The sequence below is a fragment of the Suncus etruscus genome, chromosome X, assembly GCF_024139225.1.
Source record: "Suncus etruscus isolate mSunEtr1 chromosome X, mSunEtr1.pri.cur, whole genome shotgun sequence".
Classification (NCBI taxonomy): Eukaryota; Metazoa; Chordata; class Mammalia; order Eulipotyphla; family Soricidae; genus Suncus; species Suncus etruscus.
Window position 1 is genome coordinate 126,995,322 of NC_064868.1, and position 16,086 is coordinate 127,011,407.

Here is a 16,086-nt window from a genome sequence, read left to right on the forward strand (position 1 = left end):
TAAGAAATAAAAGTTAGAATCTAATCTATTTGAACATATGAGGGAGGATATACACTTTTGTTGTTGTTGTTGTTTGGGGGGGTCACACCCAGCAGTGCTCAGGGGCTACTCCTGGCTCTACGCTCACAAATCGCTCCTAGCAGGCTCAGGGGACCATATGGGATGCCAGGATTTGAACCACCATCCTTCTGCATGCAAGGCAAATGCCCTACCTCCATGCTATCTCTCCAGCCCCAGATATACACTTGTGTAGGATAGTTTAGTAAAGTTTCTAAATAAAACTGAGCAAATGGAAAAAAGGTCAAGCAATTTTACAGGAAAAAATCCAATCAATGATCATTTAACTAAATAGTTCATACCTGAACAATACTTAAATAATGGCAACATTAAAAACATATCTCACAAATACTGATGAGACTGCATTTATTTTGTTAAACATATTAGACTTTGAAAATCAGAGCTCTATAACACCCTAAGTATGATCTTACAATCAGCAGCAGCAACTCAGAATTTGTTAGAAATTAAATTCTCAACACCCCCAGTATCCCTAACATGGGTCTTCCATATTTTATCACTTTTTAATGCCATAACTTCTTTTTTAGAGATTTCCAAGTTAGAGTAGTTCTTGGTTCTAAAGAATAGTCAACTGGTATACTAAGTACAACAAATACAAATACTTTGAAGGACAATACTAAGTACTTTGAAATGGTTATTATAAATAGATGAAGTCTAAATTGTTACAATAATTGGGAAATGTAATTTGTGATTCACCTACTCCTGAGCTTTTGTTCAGATCTTGTCTTCAGTATGTAGTTCTTCTTTGTAAGAATTATTATTTAAGAATTGGGCAACAGTACAGAGTTCTATTTCTAGTACTATTTCTGAGGGGATATGGACCTTCTACAACTCTTTTTCATTTTGGGAGAGCATTTGGACCACATGTAGCAATGCTCAGGACTTACTCCTTGTTCTGCACTCAGGATTTATTCCTGGTGTGCTAGGGGATCATGTAGGGAGCCAGGGATTGAACCTGGGTCAGCTGTATGCAAGGCAAGCTCCCTACCAGTATACTGTTTGGGGCTTAGAATACTAACACTACCAGGTTTATGAGAAAATTATGACCCTAGTGGAGGGAAGGATATATTTTGGTGTAGAATGTACAGTATTAAATATCACAGTGCTTCAAATAAAAATATACTTAAAAGAAGCTTATATGGGTAGCATGAGCCATTGCACAGCAGGGTGTTTGCCTTGCACACAGCTGATGTGGGTTCGATCTCCAGCATCCCATATGGTACTCCAAGCCAGCTAGGGGTGATTCCTGAGTGCAGAGCCAGGAGTAGCCATTGAGCAACGATGAGTATGGTCCCAAAACAAAACAAAAAATAAGCTTATATGTATTTAATCAGAGAACTTATTATAAAGGCGTATAGGAATCACCAAAATATTAGTGAATAAAGACTAAGAAATAAAGTTACTAAAGTGATTTCTGCCTAGGGATTCTTAATTGGTGGATTCAGAGTATCTGTAGATTCCCTAAAAATCACTACAAAATGTGGTGATATGTGAGAACAAGAAGCACAGTTGTAAATATTTATAATTATTTCATGATCCAAAGACATTTAAGTTCTCCTGTCTTAGTAGGCAGGAGTAGAGCCACCAAAATCATGACAATGTCAGTCAAAATAATTTTCACAAATGTGAAAATTTCAAAAATGTGGCAAAACTCAATTAACAATGAAGTTCTTCACTTGAAATATCAAGATAGATGTTATACATTACAATACAATACAACCCTTAGAATACTTTTTCAACAAGTAACACAAAGTTCAGAAGCATATATCTTGCCTGGATGTTAATTTGTCTACCATTTGTGTAACCACCCATAATAATAACAATAAAGACTATGCCAGAATAGTCATGTAAGGATTTAACTGTTTAATAAGTAATTAAAAGTAAATATTAGTGATTCTCCTAAATTTATTCATCTTATCTTTTACTGGAAAACCTGTTCACTACTACTTGTCATGAACCTCTAGCTTTTAACATCAAACATTTTAAAGTCCTCATTCAGAAAAGTTATCATGTAATAAATCCTTAATACCATAAGGATATTGCATATAAGCATTGCTATTTGAGATACCATCCCTATAAGAACATGACCCTACAAACTTCAACATGCAAAAATCTTTCTTCTAAGATATCTAATAAATACTTGGGAGTCAAACACAATATAAAATGTGTTTAAGATTAGTGTTTTTAGAACCAGTACATATCCTAAACAAGTTAGTAAGAATGCTAAACTTTAAAAGTATATTTATCGTTATGGAAGACCTGCTATGTTTCAGCAATAAGACACAGAATTAATGACATTTTCCCCTGAACTAGACAATATGTTCTGCAAAACAAAAAGCATACTTTGGATCCTCTTAATACAAAATGTGGATTCATAGGCACTTTAAGGGAAAGCCAAATCAAGTCAATAGAGATATCTTACACCAGTGATAAAGGCACATAACAAAAATACTGGCAACAGTCTGTTGGCAGGGATGTGGGGGAAAAGGAATTCTTCTCACTGCATTTACTTTACTTCATAAACAGATAATTGGGCTTGGTATATTTAGGAAGCTGAGAGTACTTGGTAACCATATATAAGGGATTAAGAATATAAAACAGAAAGAATGACCAAAATGATGATGGCACCACTGAGAGATGAGGATCTCAGAAGGATTAGTTGGATGAATATAATCTTAGTTTAGACACTCAAGTTTTAAGGTGCTTAGAGAATTAAAATGGCTAGTAGGCAACTGAAAATACCATTTTGGAGCTCAGAGTTAAGGGATTAGAAACCTTATGAGGTTCCAGGAATTGAAATGAGGTCAGCTGCTTACAAAACAAGAACTCTGACTAAAAACTTAGCTTCAGCTGTGTGTTATAAAGTGTTGCATATTGGCAGTTTCAATTGTTTTCTGATCCTATCCTTTTCCAACTTTGTTTCACTTCTGTGGTCTCATTATCCAACCAGACTGCTTCCTAGTCTTGAGCCATGAACCCACATTCGTGCAATTTGGGGTAACCTATCCAGGGGACATAAAGGAGAGATCATATGAACCGAGTAGAGAAATGCTGGGCTAACTGAATGTGGGAGTCAGTAAAAACATTGTCCACAGCAAAGGGTATCTAAACATGCAACCAACAAAAATTACTACAAAATGTGTGGGTCAAACACACAGTATATGAGTTAAGGAGCTTGCATCACGTGCAGCTGACCCTGTCTGATCCGACACCACTATGATTCCCTGAGTACCTCAGAGACATCCAGTAACCCTTCCAAAACATGCTTAGTGTTTTTTTTTTACAGTACTTGCTTGTGGCATTTCTTAGAAAAAAGGTGGTCACAACTGGATAAAGTTTAAGACAATCTGATGTAAAATCACTTTCATCAATCTCAAAAACAAAACTGCATACCTCTAAAACTCTGAAGCTAATCATGATGAATTTCTCAACATCTAAATGTACGTTTTCCTTCCTTATTCCTAGAAATCTAAATATCTGAAAATATAAAGACTGCTAAATGAACTGAATTCCAATGTATTTCAAGACCCTCAAGTCCTAGCATGTAAATAAAGCAAACTAATTTTACTTTCTTGAGCAAATCTTCAAAATAGAATTTTGATTAGAATTAGTTTTTTCACTAAGGGAAAGTTAGATGTTAACATGGTTATTACTTTGTCCTAGACTTTTATCTGTAAAATGTATTTGTACTTTTCATTGAAAAAAGTTCTTCCAAACTCTCCAAATCACACTTATTCATTTTCGAATAACTTCTGGAAAGAAAATTTTACTTAGAAAGTACTAAAATAACTAATAATGAGGCAAACTATAAAGAAGGTAAGTAATCTTACAAGTAAAATACAGTAGAAAGAAAACATCTCTGGGAACAAAAAAATTCTTTACAGTGGCATATCTGACCAAAAAAAAAACCACTCTTTAGACAAATTATAACCTCTGTTCTTCATCTGAGAAATGTGATTGCTATTTCCAGGATTGTGAGTATTCCTAAAAATAAAAATGAATCTAAGGTAGCCTCTGATTTTTTTGTTTTTGAGCCACATCAGGCAATGCTCAGGGCTTACTGCTGGCCCTTACTCAGGAATCACTCCTGGAGGTGCCTGGGGGACCATATATGATACCGTGATCTAACACAACCACACTTAAGTGCCCTACTCACTATATCTCTCTCCAGCCAGTCCTTTATAAACCCAACAACTGATAGAAATTGTCAGAGCATAGAAGAGATACAATGGACAACAATGGCTTAAACCTCAGAGAAAAACAATACACTAATCTGCTTATGCAGTATGGTCAGAAAGAAAACATAGGACTTTGATTCAGTATTGCTTTTTAGTTCTGGTTTGAGCAGGGACTTTTTTGGACTCTATATAGCAAGTCTTTCATGACAGAATGGTCACATCAGTGTTGAGTCATGATTTTTTTCTCAAACTAAAGATATATTCAAAGAAAGTTCAGAAAAAAGACTGGCTTCTCCTACCATATTAGTGTAATAATAACATACAATGATGATTCTGTGACTTCTCAACTACTATTGATTACTCACTTTTTAGGATTATTCTTAGCAAAATGTCGGTCCAAGTTTCTTTCTTCCTGTTACCTACTTTTCAGCCAATACCTTCTACCATAGCAAAAATTTATTTTAAAATTAGCCTAGTTAAAACACAACCAGGAAAATAATTGTATAAAAGCATTATATAATGTATCCCAAGCGGAATGCTTGAAGTACTCAACATTATGGTATACTCAGTTTTTCCTAATTTATCCTTTATTCCTATTTTTATACATAATCTGTATCTGAAATTTCTACCAGAAAACTGGAGGATACTTGGAGATAACTGGTTTATATGCCTTAAGACTATTTCCTGGGTTTTTATAATGCAGCTCAACATGTAAATTTTAAAACCATGTATTTTAAACGTATCAGATAACTCAGTCACAAAAGTAATTTTATAAACTCCTGTTAAAGCAAACATTACAAAACCATGTGAAAGCAATTTCTAGACTTGTCCAACAGTACAGTGGGTAGGACATTTGTCTTTCACATGGCCTATCTGGGATTCAATCCCCAGCATCCCATATGATCACCTTAGCCTCACTAGAACTGATCTGAGGACAAAGCCAGGAGTAAACACTAAACACTGCTGCATGTGGCCCAGAATCCCCCATTCCCCAAAACAAGGAGTCCTTAAAAGAGTAACAGCAAATTCTATAGTGCTTTTTGATGTAGTCTTCTCTTCAAATGAGTAATACTTTGATAATGGGCAGGTCTATTTTACCACTTTCTTTTTTTGGAGGGTTATCACAATCGGGCTCTGTATTCAGAAATCGCTCATGGCAGGCACAGGGGACCATATGGGATGCCGGAATTCGAACCACCGTCCTTCCTGAATCAGCTGCATGCAAGGCAACGCCCTACTGCTGTGCTATCTCTCTGGCCCCAATTTTACCACTTACTATTTTTTTTTTTTGGTTTTTGGGCCACACCCGGCTGTGCTCAGGGTTTACTCCTGGCTGTCTGCTCAGAAATAGCTCCTGGCAGGCACGGGGGACCATATGGGACACCGGGATTCGAACCAACCACCTTTGGTCCTGGATCGGCTGCTTGCAAGGTAAACGCCGCTGTGCTATCTCTCTGGGCCCGCCACTTACTATTTTTATCTTAGAGGAGAAAAGTGAAATTATCCAGTTTACAATAAACAGATCCACAATCACTTATCTTTTTAATCTTTTATAGAAATTATCAAACTTTATTTTACTATACAACAAATTTCTTTTGTCTTTAAAATTTGTTTGATAGATAGTTGAGAGATAGTACAGTGAGTAAGGCATTTTATCTTGCACATGCTAAATCTGGGTTCAATCCTGTATGTTCCCCAAGCACCACCAGGAGGAACCCTTGAGCACAGCCAGGTGTTGTCCAAAACCAAAACCATATGTTCCTTAAATTATGAAGCAAACAATCTTACTCAACGCTTCTTATAGGTTTGTTATGGTGTATTATTTTAACAATGGGACCACCTACATTTGAGGATCATGTCAATGTTTCCCAACTTAATTGGGTTTATTTATGATTATATTTGAGATTCTAGAAAATGCCTACAACGGACATTACATATCATTAATACATGAATGTTTTGGGGTTTTTTTTTTTTTTTTTTTGGTCACACCTGGCAGTGCTCAGGGGTTACTCCTGGCTCTCTGCTCAGAAATTTCTCCTGGCAGGCTCAGGAGACCATATAGGATGCCAGGATTTGAACCACCATCCTTCTGCATGCAAGGCAAACGCCCTAGCTCCATGCTATCCAGACCATGAATGTTTTTAAAGTTGAATAAATTTACTAAGCTCTTATTTTAGAATTGCACCAAATGTTAATATTCAGATTATCTAATTTTATATATATATGACAGATTTAAAAAATACTAATTTGCATTATTCCCCAAACATATATTATGTATTCATTTTGACTTAGTAGCATTCCATAGACCAGTTTACATAGATGGGTGTGTTTTTTAAATATTCAGCGTTTACTGTTTATTTTTTTAATCCAACAACCATATCCAAAAATGCAGAAAATTTTTCTGGCTGGCCAGGAGGAAAACATTTCAGTGTTGATAAATCCATTGACTGTAAGAGTCCAGGAAGCGTGCTAAAATAAAAGAAGAGAAATATTAGGCAATATGGAGAAATTCCATAACTTACCTATTATCTACTTGATGCCTGAGTGTAATTTCCAAACATATTGCTACATTTCTCAAATTGCATATGAAAATTTGAAATAGGTTAAATTATACATGCATATATAAAATATAACATTTTAGTATAAATATACTAAAAACACAACGATACAGGTTTCACACTTTTATGTGATACCTGTGTATTCTGACTATTTAGGAAAAAACTAGTATTTCACTAGCAACAAACAGTATTTTTTTTATTTTGGGCCACATAAGGTGTTGCTCCAGGCTTACTCCTGACTCTGAGCTCAGGTATCAATCCTGACAGTGCTATGGCAACCATATGGGATGCCAGGAATAAAATTCTGATCATCTCTACCCAGTGCACTATCACTCTAGGTCAGAATTTTCCATTTTTTAAATGAAAAGTAAAGGGCCAAAGTGAAAGATAGTACAGGGGTTAGGACATTTGTCTTACATGCCACCAACTGAGATTTGATTCTTGGCACCACATATTGTCCACTGAACCCACCAAGAGTTGAGCCAGGAGTAAGCCCTGATCCAGCTGGGTGTGGCTCCCCCTCCCCCCCCAAAAAAAGATGAAATGTATAAAACAAAAACAGCATTCTGTGTTTTATACCAAAATAGGTAGTACAACCCAAAACAGCAAGAGTGACACCACAAAGTTCCTTCCAGGAAACTACTACTTTATAAAAGCTTTGTATTTGTCACATAATTCCTGACATTTTTATCATAGATATTAGTGCTATTATAGGCCTTATATATTGCTTGCAATGATTTGATAGGTTAAGCTTTGGGTGAGGGGCTACTTTTCAACCCTGTGTTCTCTCTTATACCTGTACATTATTTCCCATCAAATCTTTCTAAATAAGTTTCATTAAAAAATTAACTTGCTTTCTGGGGACCGGAGAGATGGCATGGAGGGAGTTTGTCTTACATGCAGAAGGACGGTGCTTCAAATCCCGGCACCCAATATGGTCCCCCATGCCTGCCAGGGGTGATTTCTGAGCGTAGAGCCAGAGTAATCCCTGAGCGCTGCCGGGTGTGACCCAAAAACCAAAAAAAAAAAATTAACTTGCTTTGAGGCTGGAGCAATAGCACAGTGGTATGGCGTTCACCTTGAACGCAGCTGACCCACAATGAATCTGGGTTTGATTCCCAGCATCCCATATGTTCTTCTGAGCCTGCCAGAAGCAATTTCTCAGTGCTGAGCCAGGAGCACTGCCCAGTGTGACCCAAAAACCAATAAAAAAATCATCTTGCTTTAACAAACTGTTAGCTCAAAGGATATGTTTTAGTTTGTTAAAAAAAAATTTCCACATAAATGGTAACTGCTTCTCTGTATTACATCATTCAGCAAAAAAGCTACAGTAAGAACATTTTACTTTCAGATATCATAGTATACTTCATGTAACTGTCAATTCAACATGCACCTCATACAACTGAACTATTTCAGAAACTTTAATTCATTAAAGATGAGTTCACATGATGGTGAAACATTTCTTATGACTGGAAAAACAAATTGAAGCAAAACTAATTTGAAGCAAAACAATGAGTAAAGCAAAAGAAAAAGCTGGCAGATAGGAACAATTAGGATGGGCGGTAATAGACCATGCATGAGGAAATAGGTTATTTCCAGCAATTTAGTATCATAATCCATATATACAATCAATGTAACATTGCCATGCATGATAAAAATAAAGTTCTACAACACAAAAATTAAACCACACACTTAAATTATGACAGACATACAGCTACCGAGGGCAAAAAATCATACAGCTAAAGTGAAAATATAAAGTGTTATTCTGATGGCATCTGTGTGAGTAAGTTGCTTGAAATTCATAAAAAAATAAGGACTTTTAAAATTGCAAAATATAACTTTATTGTACATTTTCAGTGCTTATTTTATAGGCTGATTGAAGAGATATGTTTATAAAATTCTAGTTTTCCCTTTTAAAGTGCTGACATAAAATCAAAACTATTTGGTAATTGTATTGTAATAAAAATATTAGGAAGTGATAGTATACTAAAATAAATATAAACAATATTTAAATATATAAAGTACATTCTAGTAAAATATTCGAGGCTAAGGTGTGTGGCCAACCCCAGTTTGATTTCATCTGCATATGGTTGCTGTAGCCCTAGAAGACCCCTGAGCACCACCCTGGTGGCCTGGCCATGAAATATTGCAGAACCACAGGGAGGGTCTGAGCAGCACTGCAGACACTGAATCAGAGAGTAACCACAGACTCTGATCACTGCCAGGGAGGGCCCCTCTCCAAGCACTAATAATAAAAAGACTCATCAGGAATATCTGGAAAATTAATCTGTATAAAGCAGTTTGAAAGAGTATAAAACATTAACCCCAAATAATACCAACTACCCAAATATTGACTTGTCCTGATATCTGAAGCCCAAGTGATTCTGATTATCTAGCTCCTCTCCCAATTCACAATACTTTCAAGAATGAAGTCTATATAACAAAACTACCCTGACATCCTTTACCCCCATCATAATAAGCATTAAGACAACAATAATTGCTCATGAATTAATGAATCTACTCCTCTCAGAGAAAACAGGAAACTTCATTTTGATTTTTCTTGTTGGGGGGTCCACACCCAGTGATGCTCAGGAGTTACTCCTGGCTTTGCGCTCAGAAACTGCTCCTGGCTTGGGGGACGGGAGGTCGAATAGCGGTCTGTACTGGGTCAGCCATGTGCAAGGCAAACGCCCTACCACTGTGCCATCTTTCCAGCTCAGGAAGCTTTATTTACCAAGAGTTGGCACTCTACCTAAGTAGTAAAGTTAAAAAAGCTAGTCTCTCCTGTTTAATGTTTTATTAAAATTATTTTATTAAAATGTGTATTTTAACACAGATGATATCTTTACTTTTAATAATTCAAGCAATTAGGTAATTACTGACCTGACGACCCCTTGGCTTCTAGTGGCTCAAGAAGAACAAATAGTAAAGAAACCAGCAATTTTCTTCATTGTTATATTGTGTTGTTGATGAGTTCTTGCTTCATTCTAATATACTTCTAGAAAACATGCCTTACCATAAAGCAATTCTTTTGCTTAAAATACTTCGATAGCTTTTCATTAAATACAGAATACAATCATAACTCTTACGAGAGCTATTTCCCCTGGCTCACTAGTCTCCTGACACACAAAACTTTCCAGTTCCCTAAACACAACATAATTCCAAGCTTATTCTGAATTGTAATTCTCGGTGTTCCTTCAATTTCTAGAATAGCATCTAATAACTAACACTTCCTACAAATTCAGATTCAAGCTTAAGTGGCATAAATCAAGTCCTGCTTTCTCTGATCACTTTGTCTAATCTTCACCCAGACTTATTTACTTTTTATAGTACATGTCACCTTTGTGAAATTACCCTGATCATTATTCATAAGCCACTTACTCTCTATTCTATATGAGCAGAACATAGCATGAGAACACTGTATTTCATTTAGCACTTATTTATCCAAATCACCTAAAACAATGCCTGTTGTGTTACTAGGAGAAGCTGAGTTAGTGAAGGAGTACATTTTAGGATTCCAATGAATATATTGAAGGCACATTACAATTAAAATCATGAAACTGCCATCATTTAATAATGGAAATCTAAGTTAGTTAACTCAAAAATAATATTCTCAGACCTAAGCACTCAAATGAGTATTTATAGGCATATGCAATGCCACTGGCACAGATACAGAAAAAATAACAGACAGAAATCATCTTAAAAGTGGATGTCAAATGAGAGAATCTGACATGCAAGAAAGTTAACTAAGTTTGGAAAGATAGAGAAAAAGTAATAACCCAGCTAAAGCAGCAGATGGTTCAGGTATGTGGGTAGTATCAGGTGGGAAGGAATTAAGGAATGAACTCAAAAAAGTCTCTGGCATACCTGCAGGTACAATAGAAGAGATGTCCGTCTTTGTATAACTGCTTTGCCAATTCCAGCTGATGATTGTCCATTAACTTTTCATTTATAACAACCACAAGTGGCTTTCTATTTTCCAGAGTCTCCAAACAGCTTCCTGCACCTACAAATGTGTTATTACAGTTTAAGTAATGTGCTCTGTCAATTAAGTTTTACAGTTAGAATATCAAGTTTAAAAACTCAGTTACAGGGGCCGGAACAGTGGCACGGAGCGGTAAGGCACCTGCCTTGTCAGGCTAGCCTAGGAGGGACCACGGTTGGATCCCCCGATCTCCCATATGATCCCGCAAGCCAGGAGTTATTTCTGAGAGCATAGTCAGGACTAACCCCTGAGCATCACTGGGTGTGGCCCAAACAAACAAACAAAAACAACTCAGCTACAAACCAGAACTTTAAATAATATATTCAAAGTTGACTTGAAAGAAAAAATGCATTGCTTTGTCACTTCCAACATGATGATCCAGACAATGTCCTGTCACTTGCCCTCTAGGAGTTTGCTTGGGTATGTGTGTGGAACCCATATAATATTTAGGTTCAGCAGAGTGTACAAGAATATATCCTATACTTTGGCTCCAAAACAAGAGATCGTCAATGAATACGTGATTTCCGTGAGCATTCTTTAAAGTACCACCACAAAAGGATCAAATCTCCAGGATGTACTTTAGTTATTTCAACTATAACTTCTAAAATAATTTTAAAATTTTAAATGGAAGGACTTGTTCTTTAAGCACACAGTCTTTAAACCTTTGAACATGTACTTCCATTCTGGAAAAGCTTGTGTACTCTCTTAAACACATGTCCTCATTCTATATCTGTAAATGAAAATATTAATCATATTAATTGATAGTATGTTTCGGAGGACTGATCTGTATATATAAACATGTAGAAACTATACCTAATATTACCCTCATACATTTCTAAGTATTAATATTTCTTCACGTTAGCCCCTAATCCCTTTTTTGACTTTTCTCACTTCAAACTATAATCTTAAGAACCAAAAATCACACTCCCTCTTTGTCTCAGTAGTCAAAATTATAATGCTCCCCAAAAGCAGCTATTCTGAAAGTAATGGAAGTCTAATTAATGAAACCAGATGGTTCTCTAAAGAGTCAGTAAAATAAGATTGAGACAATATGAGGTTATTAAAGGCTGTAACAGAGTGCATGGATTTTACATTCACATTTAATAGACACAAAATACCTTTCAAGGTCTATTTCTTTCTGAGAAATTCAATCAACTGAGAACATTCTCACAGATCTAAATGTAAATACTAATTTCAAGTTTAGTAATTCTTCACATAGCATTGGTAAATGGTTTTATCTTTCTGTTTCAGGTGAGCTAAAAGTGACTACGCTATTTTGAGTACCATAACACATATTTTCCCCAAAAGATGCATCTTATGGAGTGAATGCTGCCTGGAGCGGAAGCCTGAATGTAGGGGAGGAGAACATATATAAACTATTTGTGTCTTATGGTCAGGTGCATCTTATAGAGCAGAAAATACTGGAATTCAACCCACTTCTCTCATCCAGACATATGAACTATTTTTTCTTGGCTGTGAGCCACACTTAACAGAGCTCAGAGGTGGTGCTCAAGTCAGGCTCTCCTGGCAGGCCTGGGGCACCATAGGATGCAGAAGCTACGAGTTTTGCCTCGGGCCCTGTGGGATGGAGAACAAATTGCCACTGAGATCATAAAGCAAGAGATCCTGGCTGCTGAGTCTTTAAGTTCCTGATCCATAACAATTTATTTTTTCTGCCCTTTTACTTTACTTCCAAATTATTAGAGTGGGTCAAAGACATAGAATAGCAGGAAGGCTCTTGCTTTGCAAACAGAAAACCTAAAAGTACATCCCCGACCACACAGGTTCCTCCTGAGCCGGGCTATGAGTGGTCCAAGCGTCACAAGCCCCTAATAATAAAATAATAATGATAATTGTCCTTGAACCATGCCAGGAGTGGTCCAAGCCTGTAAAAGCCCAAAACACAAATATAAATAATAATAATAATAATAATAATAATTCTCCAAATCAGGCTATGAGTGGTCTCAGCTCAAAATCTTAATAATAATAATAATAATAATAATAATAATAATAATAATAATAGTGGTGGTAGTAGTAGTAATATTGAAGGATCTGTTGTCATCTATCAAAGTTTAAACCGTAATTTTCGTGGCCCTTTACCTGCATGACTAATGACCAGGTCGGCTTTCTGGAGGTCTTCTTGCAAGGAGTCCTTGTACCTGTAAACGTCCAGAGTAAATGACTGAGTCTGGATCACTTCAGGTACCACCTTTCCTCTACCTATCTGCAGGAGCAGCCGGTTGTAGCCAAGGCTCTTGAGGATCTAAAAGCGAAAGAGGTGAAAAAGCAGACCTGGTCAACAACGACTGTAGCATATGGGCAGGTGCACCCACAGAACATAATGTCAAGCCTGGAGTTCAGACCCCAGCAACAGATGAAAAATAGAAATCGAACAAAACAAAACAAAACCCAAAAACAAATAAACCTTCAAAACCGGTATGTGTTATCTTTTCTCTTGAATTTGGCCCCCAGTGCCTCTTGCCATGTGGGCTCTGCTTTCCCTCGTTCCTAACTCCAAACATGTTTGTCATTTTGGAGCTCAAATCAAGATGTTATCCAAAAGTAATAAATAGGGGTCGGAGCAGTAGGGCCTTCTGCCTCATGCGCGGTTGACCAAGTAAGGAACGCAGTTCGATCTCCTGGCTTCCATATGGTATCCCAAGCCAGGATGGATTTTTAAATGCTGAGCCAGGAGTAACCCTTGAGCGTTACCGGGTGTGGCCCAAAAACTTAAAAAAAAAAAAAGAAAGAAAGAAAAAAAGAACTGTCGAAAAGAACAAATGAATTCAAGTTGGTGAATAAAGTCAGATAATAACATGTAGGAACTGGATGCAGAGTGACTGAGGTGCTGAACAGGAGGAACACTTGACATTTGTCAAGGAACTAAAACAAATGTATATATCTTATAGATAGAAAATATAAGAAACCGGGGCCGGGTAGGTGGCGCTGGAGGTAAGGTGTCTGCCTTGCAAGCGCTAGCCAAGGAAGGACCGCGGTTCGATCCCCCGGCGTCCCATATGGTCCCCCCAAGCCAGGGGCGATTTCTGAGCACATAGCCAGGAGTAACCCCTGAGCGTCAAACAGGTGTGGCCCAAAAACCAAAAAAAAAAAAGAAAAAAAAAAAAAAGAAAATATAAGAAACACAATATTTATAAATTATATTATATATGAATTATATAAACATAATATTTATAATACATAATATATAATAGGCATATATTTATAAATATATCCTATTAATATATAAATATGTAAATATATAAATAATATCAATCTCTGAAATTCATAAATAATTGCCAAGATATAAAATAGCTAAAACTTGTATAAATAACAATCCTGTAATGTCGTCTCCGTTTTACCCTGTAACAATTGCTTCAGCCTACATTCTAACAAGAAAGGGAAAGAAAAAAAAGAACTGTCAAAAAAATGACAGGAATTCAAGTTGGGGAATAAAGTCAGTCAGCTAATGCCGCAGAGGAAACTTCAAGAAAAGAAAAAGAAATGAGATGAAGTGAATCATTTCTTTGATGGAATTAATTGAGATCAATTGCATGAAGAAGGCTGGGGGGGGGGGGAGAAAGTTTCTCCCAAGAAGCCAATCCACCCCGCAGCTCCCTCAGGTCAAGAACTGGAAAGTTGGGTCCCGGAGATATAACACAGCGGCGTTTGCCTTGCAAGCAGCCGATCCGGGACCCAAGGTGGTTGGTTCGAATCCCGGTGTCCCATAGGGTCCCCCGTGCCTGCCAGGAGCTGTTTCTGAGCAGACAGCCAGGAGGAACCCCTGAGCGCCGCCGGGTGTGGCCCAAAAATACAAAACAAAACAAAAACAAAACAAAACAAAACAAAACAAAACAAAAAAGAACTGGAAAGTTGCGCGGGCCGCGGGGCCCCAAGACCCGGCGCGAAGCTCGAAAGCCGGGCGCAGCGGGGTCGTCAGGCCCGACAACGACCTGAATCACTTTTCACGGAAAATCAAAACCAAGTCCCCTAAAGAGTGGCCAGTCTCGCGCAGGCGTGCCGAGCGGGCGCCCCGAAACGCCTTTCACACCACATGGGGCGCCCCCTGGCACACCTGAGGGAGCAGCCCAAGGAGCGCCTAGAGGGCGCGCCTCCCGCCTTCCTCTCAGGAGCCGGGTCTCGCGAGAGTGGCCGGCAGAGGGCGCGCGCGAGAAGCGAACGCTCGGTTCCGAAATCTCGCGACACTTCCAGGCCCGCCGCGAGCGTGGCTGAAGGGTTCGCGAGAAGTCTCGCGAGACTTCCAGCCTCGCTGCGAACGGGGCAAAGGCGGAAGGAGGCTGAGAGCGGCGGCGGCGGCGGCGGCGGCGGCGGAAATAATGAGTTTCCGGCGGCCGGGCGGACCGACCGCGACTCCGCAGCCACAGCAGCCGCGAAAAACCGTCGCGGCGGCTCAGACACCAGGCAGCGCCGCTGCTCACCCACGAGCCCCCCCCCCACTCACGCGCAGCGTATCTTGCGCGCAGACGCAGTCCACGAGTTCGTCGAAGCTGGTGGTGCCGACGGTCACAAACACAGACTTCATCGCTCCGGTTCCGCCTGGCCGCGCGCCGGGCACCGGAAGTGACGCGGCGGGGCCCCTCGCCGCAGCGCCTCGGCCCCGGGGTAAAATGGCCCCGTGGCTCTTGCACCGTAATGTCTAGAAATAAAGCGCACGCTGGCAGGCAGCCGAAGCGGGTTCGATCCCTGGCGTCCCATAGAGAACCTAGTTCTGCAGAGCGTGGAGTAACCCTTCAGCACGCTCCGAAAGAGACTCTGCAACTCAACTGAGAAAATAAATGATTAGGAAAAAGTAGGCACAGCACAGGGTGACCCAAACTAGAACCCCCAGGAAACCAGATACTCCCCAGCCCCGACAACACCTCTAGAGTAGCCCTGGTGCTCACCAGCTTTTCCATGACCCGAGTATTGAAAACAAGCTTCATCAGCTAAGTATTACTTAGGCTCCCCTGAGCATTGTTTGAGGACATCAGCATACAAATGTTTTGTTGGGGTCACACCAGGCAGCACTCAGGAGTTCCTCCTGGCTCTGCTCAGAAATCGCTCCTGTGGGCTGGGAAGACCATATGGGATGCCGGGATTCGAACCACCGTCCTTCTGCACGCAAGGCAAACGCCTTACCTCCATCTCTCAGGACCCCACCATCCAAACCCTGTTTGAACACAAGTTGGCATGATTAGTAGAGTGCCCAGTCATTTTTAATGACAGCAGTTTTAGGTTCCCTAGTTGCTACTACCTTTCTCCAATTTGCATTGATGATTAAGTTCATTTCTAG

The 16,086-nt window shown here is 39.0% G+C and overlaps 1 protein-coding gene across 1 annotated transcript in view; it reads right to left on the bottom strand.

Moving 5' to 3' along the window:
- The window catches only part of ALG13 (ALG13 UDP-N-acetylglucosaminyltransferase subunit), a 115,697-nt gene extending 100,339 nt beyond the window's left edge, over nucleotides 1–15,358 (bottom strand). The window contains 3 exon segments of the mRNA XM_049767651.1: nucleotides 10,679–10,817; nucleotides 12,897–13,059; nucleotides 15,256–15,358. Of these exon segments, the coding sequence (XP_049623608.1) occupies nucleotides 10,679–10,817; nucleotides 12,897–13,059; nucleotides 15,256–15,336 (383 nt within the window). The 5' untranslated portion in view covers nucleotides 15,337–15,358.
- Nucleotides 15,359–16,086: the final 728 nt, after the last annotated feature.